General features: G+C 36.2%; 1 protein-coding gene across 1 annotated transcript in view; it reads left to right on the forward strand.

The window, feature by feature from the left end:
* Positions 1-8608, forward strand: part of ESF1 (ESF1 nucleolar pre-rRNA processing protein homolog) — a 105804-nt gene that overhangs the window by 69754 nt on the left and 27442 nt on the right. Inside the window, exon 10 of the mRNA XM_043983167.1 lies at positions 8453-8574. Coding sequence (XP_043839102.1) covers positions 8453-8574 — 122 coding nt within the window. The remainder of the gene's footprint in view (positions 1-8452; positions 8575-8608) is intronic.

Genomic DNA, 8608 nt, shown 5'->3' on the forward strand with positions numbered 1-8608 from the left:
AAACTCTCTCTCATGGGCCTTGGTTTCTTAGCCTCTTAAATGAGAGATTTGGAGTAGATAATCTGTAGGGTTACTTCTAGCTCTACCCTTTAACCCCACAATTGTCAAGTAATATCCATCAGTTGGGGTGGCTAAACAGACTAGCATGTGGGTGTGATTGGATGTTGTGCATTGAGTAATGACAAACGTGAGAAATTTCAAGAAACAGGAAGATGAATATGAGTTGATGCAGAGTGAAGAGAGTGAGAAAGACTATATACACAGTGATAACATTAAATAAATAAAAATAATACTAATCCACACTGAGTATTTATAATAGCTAGTATTGGCCTGGGAGAACAGATAAATGAAACAGAAATAAGACAGAATGGTTTATATAGGGTGTTCCAAAAGTCTTAGTGCTGTTTTCAGGTTCAGTAACTAGTAAGTAAAAAATTAACTTAGTACTTAGTAACTTCTAACTTTAACTACGAATGCTTAAGACTGTACTGAGACTTTTGAGATACCCTGCACACTGTCAAACACAATCAACAATTATTAATTTATTTAGTGCTGTAACAGTGCAGGTGCTGTCATATCAAAGAGGCACGTTGAATATCATAATCTTTGAAAAATTAAAATTAATCACTTAAAAGGAGGTGTATAGTAAGGATAGATGAGTATATTTCAACACATGACAAATGAAGAAATATGCTGAAGGAATGATAAGGAATATCATTAGAGAAGTGTATTTTTTTTTATTTTTTTATTTTTTTTGCAGGCAATGGGGGTTAAGTGACTTGCCCAGGGTCACACAGCTAGTAAGTGTCAAGTGTCTGAGGCTGGATTTGAACTCAGGTACTCTTGAATCCAGGGCCGGTGCTCTAACCACTGCACCATCTAGCTGCCCCCGAAGTGTATTTTTTTTTAATACACTAGTCACATAGCATAAGCAAGGAATAAACTGATGAATGGTCCATGTGGTCTACTGCAATTAGCAATGTTAGGAGAATGTTAGGAAGGCCTTGACATGTTTGTAGAACCTCTTGTGAATTTGTTTTAGTTATTATGTTATTCCTACCTTTTTTATTTTTGCATCAGTACTTCCTAATATATCCCACTTTATTCCCCAACCTAGTTCATCATACCCTATCCCATGTGCATTATAACTATTTAGTATTCGGTTTCTTTTGGTTTTTGTTCTTTCAGTTCACATTGCATTACATAATAGAATAAATTCGTATATATATTGTTTTCCTGGCTTCAATTACTTCACTTTGCATCACTTCCTACACTTGTATGAATTCTTCAGATGCATTTTAATTGTAAAATAATATTCCATTATTTTTCACATATCACATTTCATTTAGCCATTCCCTAGTCAATGATTATCTACTTTGTTTTGCACTTCTTCTTTTGATGAATTTGTGGGAGGATATGTTTCAAAAGAATCTCTTGGTATAAATAGCCATGAATAGGTCATATCTCTAGTATTGAAGAACCTACCTGTATGGATGACATTATGTATCCATTGAAGAGTGTCAAAAAATATATAATTAAACAAAACAGTGAATAGAAAAGTGAGTGTTAAAGGTAGTTAAGGATAGAATGAAGATGAATTTCCCATAATAGAATCTCATGTGGTAAGGATAGCAACATTTAGGGAGAAGTAGAGAAAGAAAAGTTAGGATGAAATGAATTTATAGGAGGGGGGTCAGGCAACTAAGTGGCGTAGTGGATAAAACACTGGCCCTGGATTCAGGAGAACCTGAGTTCAAATCCAGCCTCAGACACTTGACACTTACCAGCTGTGTGACCTTGGGGAAGTCACTTAGCCCCCATTGCCCTACCCAAAAAAAAATAAAAAGAAGAAATGAATTTATAGGACAAAGATTTGACTTAGGGACAGCACTTGGGCTTTGAATGCCCAAGATCCTTAAATCCTAATTACCTGGGCTGGTTCTTCCATAGACCAGACTGTTTTGTCTCACATAATAATATTCCCTAACTCTTAAAATTAAAGAACAAAATTTGTAAATATTCCCTATTGTCTTCTCAAGTATTTGTTGAAAAATAATATATTTAAACCAGAAATAATATTTTGAAATGAGGCACTTGCATTTTGCAAAACCCAATGGCAATCCCCAGACTAAATTACTCCAGGTTGTTCTTGTACTCTTTGAAGAGTACTTCCAAATAATTGAAATGAAAAATATCGGGAAAAGTTGCTTTTTTTTTCATATGGGTGTTTCTTGTGTATAAATTATTTCCAATAGTTCTGAAAGGATCACTGTTTAATTATTGTTGTCATAATTGGGTCATCTAATTTTAAAGATTTTCACTTCCTCAACTTTAAGATTATTGATGTTGTTTTCTGAAGTTGGGTGGTCCCAAGAAGTAAAAAATATTTTTTAACTTCTAAAAATATAATTTGTGTGAAAAATGAACACACTTAAAATAGTGATTAAAATCAGATGGGCTTATAACTATCTCCTAAAAAATGTTCTTGAATGTGTGCCAAGAGGCTTTTAGGGTGGGTGTCTTTTTACGAACTTTGAATATAAACAGGTTGTGTTCTACAGAGAGATTTAAATGATCTCATGGTGACAGTGAAAACATAGCATTCTTAAGTTATCATAATGTTGTGTAATTGCATAATTTCTAATTCATTTTTAATTCCTTTACTATTTCAGTGTCTTTAGAAATTGATGCACACAAATAAGATTCTATACTTAGCTGAAGGAGACATCTTTGTTGTAACTTATTAAAATTAACAAAATAATTATTTTGTGATAGTTTCAGAATAAGGTCTGTTTTAATTGTTGAATTTTGGATTCATTTTGAATCAGATATATATTAGACACGAGATTAAAGAGAATTTGATGACTGTGAATTTTTCATGGGAGATAATCAAATGATTGCTTATTAATTATTATGTACCTAATACTATAAGTTCTACATAATATAGGAATATGAGTTCTTGCCCTCAAAGAGCTTAATGTAGTTTAAGGATTTCTACATAATCTATGAATTTGATTTTTAAATTTTTATAATTATTTAAGTATAATTGGTTCCCTTTGCAATTCTATTCATTTAAAAAATTTAATCTGAGGAATCCACAGACTTCACCAGACTACCAAAGGCATCCATGGCACAAAAATGTTAAGAATCCCTATGTAGTTGGAAAGAAAAGATATATGATACATGAAGCCAGTAGTAAAAAGTATTTTTCTATCAGTACAGAATGATTTGGGCCAGACTATTTACCAATAAGACAGGCTATAATATAGTATTAGGTAGTAAGAACAATAAATTTCACCTCTTTGAATAGAATTGTAATTGCTTGCAAAGTACTAAAGTTGGACAGTGAATTTGGATTTCTTAGGCACACCTAATTCCCCAGAAGGATGATGAGAATGGGATTTGACACAAAGATAAGCTCTTTTAATTTATCAATGTTGAAACTCTTCAGATAGTAAGGGATCCAAGAGTGTAGGACCACTACCAGTGGTCATCAAACATTTTTTATTACGCTGAGTGAAAGTAGGCAGTTTACTATGCAATATACACTTTAAGTTACATATTCCCCTTAATATATTAATAAATAATAAAATCTTGGTCAATCAGAATGCGTAGAGAACAGGTTTTGACTAATTGAATTGTGAGTTAACCAGAAAACCACTTTGATCTGTCAAAGATTATGGTGTTGGATGATTCATATTCTTGTGGAATCACACAAAGAATTTTGATGTTAAAAATATGGTTCATAGGAGAATTCTTACAGTAATGATGATGTTGTAAAGACATCTTTGAAAGACTTAGGAACTCTTCTGAACACAAAGACCAACTGTAATTCCAGAGGACTTATAACCAGCCATGCTAACCATCTCGCTTTTAGAAGTGATGAACTCAAAATGCAGATTGAGGCATGGTTTGTTTTTTGTGGAGGAAAGGTAGACAAAGAGCAAAGGGAAGGACATGGCTAATATGAGAACTTTCCTGCACTACAGAAATGTTCTCACTTCCTCAAGTCATTTTCCTCTTTCATCGATCTTCTACATAGCTAACAAATAGGTAGAGATAGATTTTTAAAGGTTTGGCTATGTTACTGCCCAGGGAGCTTGCCCAGATTTCGCTTGTCTCTAGTTCCAGTCTGCTTTGCAAGGCTTTTTCACATTACTCCCATTCATACATTCTACAATCTAGTCCATATAGCCTATTTGCAATAGCCTAAGGAAGGTATGGTCGCCACATATATAAAGAAAGGGACATATGCAGGGAATATTGTGAATGTAGACTTGACAAGGCTTAGCAACTGATTGACTGTGTGTAGTGAAGGAAAGCTTTTAGAAGTGATTCAGAAATGGACCACATCTTGACCATTTCACAATTAATTGAAAGTTATATGAGGTATGAGATCTCACTGTTTTATTGTTGAACATTTGACTCAATAGAGCAAAATGCCATCTCACAGGCTCTTTTTCAAGAAAATATGTCTTATCCACACATCAGAATCATTCAAGATTCTTTGAAAGAGAAAACAAAAAAAATAACCCTGTTCAGTGATTTTCATCATAAAGTTCATGAGAGACCTAAGTCAGGAAAATGTATGATCACTAAAGGTCCTTCCACTTTGATGGAGAAATTCCAGCAGAGGATCCAGATTGTAGAGGAATTTCTGTTTGTGTATAATATTGTGCATAAGATCATGGAGTTAGAGCTGAAAGGGAAGGTCATCTATTCGAATGCCTTCATTTTATAGGTGAGGACTTGAAGCCTAGAGAAGGTAGCAACTTGGCCCAGGTTTACAAGGTTTAGACTCAGGTTTTCTAATTCCAAGTCCATCACTCTTTTCCCCGAACCATGTAGAACATGTATGGCATCAGCTACTGAAAAGATTCACAATTAGGGTTGCATTTCCTCAGATAATTGAAGAGCTCCTTTAATGATCCTAAGCTTCACTAAAAAGCAGAATCCTATCTTTTTAATGCCAACATCTCCCTGTATTGCTTTATAACAGCAAGACATGAAAGCGTTTTGGAGAATTAAAATTTCATATTGCAGAAGGCAATGGAGAGGTGCATGCGTAATATGAGCAGGCTACAATATATAATGAAGAGTTTCAAAGAAAAACTGAAGTAAAAGACACCATCAAGGGGCGGCTAGATGGCGCAGTGGATAAAGCACCAGCCCTGGATTCAGGAGTACCGGCCTCAGACACTAGCTGTGTGACCCTGGGCAAGTCACTTAACCCCCATTGCCCTGTGCCCCCCCCAAAAAAAAAAGATACCATCAAGACGGTGTATTATAGGAGATAAGATGGGCTGGTCACATGGCATGGGGGAGCTCTACCTGGTGGAGAAGTGTCCACTGGTATCCTCATAATGCAAGGAGAAAGCAAAGGCCTTCAGCACTTTGGGTGGAACATTTATATCTGAGAATGTGGACCATTTGTATCAATGGGCAGGCATAAAAGTGTTGCCATATCACAGATCCATTTGAATTACACATGCCTTAAAGGCAGCAGGTGGCACAGTGGATTGAAGACTGAGCCTAGAAGTAGAAAGACTTGAGTTCAAATTTAGCCTCAGACCCTTACTAGCTATGTAACCTTAGACAAGTCACTGAACCTCTGTTTGCCTCAATTTCCTCCACTGTGAAATGGAGATAATAACACCTACTTCACAGGGTTGTTATAAGGATCGAACAAAATAGTATTTGTAAAATAGTAGTTATTTTGTTGTGTTTGTAAAATGCTAGTTCCCGGCATATAGTAAGTGCTACATAAATGTTTAATTCTCCTCCCTTCCTTGTCCACATTTCAGTGGTTGATGATATGTAGGGAATAGAGTTGTCATCTGTCATCCTGATATAAGTCCTGTGGTGTTTGTCATTCAGTGATTTGGTTCACCTTAGTTTGTTTGGTATTCCTATGCATGTGTCTGATACTCTTCTTTTTGGTGTCTATTAAAGTTCACCGTGGTACCTCTTCAAACTATTATCATTCTGGTTTTGCCTCCCATATACTTTAGCACTCCTGTCTCTCCCCATATTCCTTGAAATAAGATGCTTATGAAAAATGAGACTACATATTCCTTAATAATAAAGTTGAAACTAACAAGGTTATATTAGAGGGTTTGAGCTATTACCCAAGTTCCTGTGAATGCCCCTTTTTATACTGCTATTACCTTCTGCCAAGTTTGACACTTTGCTGCCATAACACTACCCCTCTAAAAATACCTCTCCTCAAATTTCTCATGGCCCTTTGCTCAACTGTCCCCTGCTCTTACCATATTCTACCTTATATCATACTTATTTTTGTACAAGTCATACTCTCTTCCCTTGCCTTCTCTTCCGTTAAACTATAATCTCATTGGCAGAATAGATTGTTATTTTTTTGTCTTCTTCCTCCAGAGTTTATCACAGGATTTTTACACATTGTATGAGTGTGATAAAAGCCAATTATTATACATAAGAAAATTAAGGCTGAGTTTATGTTACAGAGCCAGGCATCAAATTCATGTCTTGTGATTCCAGGTCTCATACTTTTTCTTTCCCAAATTTCCACAAATGAATTAGTAACAATCACGTACATGAGTCAAGCTTTTTACACAGTATGTTTTGCTCTTTATGACAAGGCTTTAAAATCTTTAGATATGTAGAACTAAAGGGAGAGTATTAGAGTACCCTATACATGCCATGTAATAAGTTTATCCTTATTTGGTTTAAGGAAACCAAATCCAGTATCACTCCAAGTCAGCTCTGATGAATCCTTTAACTTGGGTCATTATTGATACTCATTTCTGTCTCCAGGGGTCTTTTGTTTGTCAATGACTCTGGAGTTGGAGAGAACTTCAGATGTCATAGGATTCAGTGAATAGCATCAAGGCATGAATTACCTGTACCATTTCCCTAACAAGTGGTCTTCTAGCTTCTGCTGAAACACCTACAATGATAGGGATCCTATTAATACCTAAGAGGTAGCCCAGTCCATTGTTCAAAAGTTAGGATTGCTAGGATGTTAGTTCTTATACACAAATGCTAAAATGGATCTGTGGTATGAGTCATGTGGTCATTTCCGCCAACAGAGCAGATTGCAAATTTTCCATGCCTGACAATGCTGTATGTACAACTCTGCCATGTTGTCCCCAAAACTTTCCACAGGGTCCATCCAATGTGCTGTAGGCCTTTCTCAGTTCTCCCATATTTTAAGGGTACCAGTGGAGTATTCTGTTTAGCCCACTATCATTCTTTACTATTCTTTTTTTACCTGTTTCACAGTTCAGACTGAGATCCTTTATTCCCATTCTTCTGGGTATATCATTGGTTATATTTTGCATCCTGTATCACCATGCATCTTTCCATTACCCTCTGTAATAGTTATTGGAATAGCTCTTCAGAGGCAGTGTTATTCCACATATTGCTGCCACATAGCAATACCACAATGTTGGCGTTGAAAAAACTGAACTTCTATTTTTATGGGAAGCTTGGGGTCAGTAAAAGAGTTTTGCATTTTTCCCAAAGCAGTCCAGCACATAGTCCTCCCTTTTTCAGTTCTGGGTCTAGCTCATTGCCCTTCTCTACCACTTACCCCAGATATACCTACTGTTAGATAACTATATAAGGTTTCTACCCAAATCTATATTAAAATCTGAGTAATAGATACTCTTCATCCATTTGTTCCTTTCTGTGGGGGTGGACAGGCCAGATTCCTTTGCTTGATTGCATATATCTTCGAGGAGGCTCTATAATATTTTATAGTTTGATGCAATCAACACAGAGGATCCCTTCTCAACCTAGACTTTGTGCCGGGTCTCCTCCATCGCAGTGGTGAATAACTTTGGCAAACATACATCTCCCTATGTTAAGATTCACCTGATGCATATTTTGAAAGGGTTATTGAATAGGGTTTCTGTTGCTATATCTTCAAGGAGTCCTGAGTGATCTTTTTCTTTTTTCTTTTTTCTTTTTTTCTTTTTTTTTGGTCAGGGCAGTAAAGGTTAAGTGACTTGCCTAGGGTCACACAGCTAGTTAAGTGTCAAGTGTCTGAGGCTAGATTTGAACTCAGGTACTCCTGAATCCAGAGCCGCCGCTTTATCCACTGCGCCACCTAGCTGACCCTGAGTGATCTTAATGTAAGGATTGGAGACCTTGTAAAAGAAACTATAAGGCAACATATTGTCAAAATGCTGTCCATTTGAAACATTTCAATTAAACTTCTTCCATGTGACAGGCTGTCAATTTGGGGGGGCAGGGCAATGAGGGTTAAGTGACTTGCCCAGGGTCACACAGCTAGTAAGTGTCCAGTGTCTGAGGCTGAATTTGAACTCAGGTCCTCCTGAATCCAGGGCTGATGCTTTATCCACTGAGCCACCTAGCTGCCCCAGGCTGTCAAAAATTTGAAGACTTTACATTTTTCCAGCAAGGTGGTGGCAAGAACATAAATTATTGTATTCTTTGGATTTTTCTACAGGTCTTAAAGAAAGTGCTGAAGAGATGGTCAAGAACAAGTTGGAAGGAAAAGATAAATTGACTCCTTGGGAACAATTTTTAGAGAAAAAGAAAGAGAAAAAAAAACTGAAAAAGAAGCAGAAGGTATTATTATATAGTTTATATCTATGTTCAATGA

This window comes from Dromiciops gliroides, chromosome 2, assembly GCF_019393635.1.
Source record: "Dromiciops gliroides isolate mDroGli1 chromosome 2, mDroGli1.pri, whole genome shotgun sequence".
Classification (NCBI taxonomy): domain Eukaryota; kingdom Metazoa; phylum Chordata; class Mammalia; order Microbiotheria; family Microbiotheriidae; genus Dromiciops; species Dromiciops gliroides.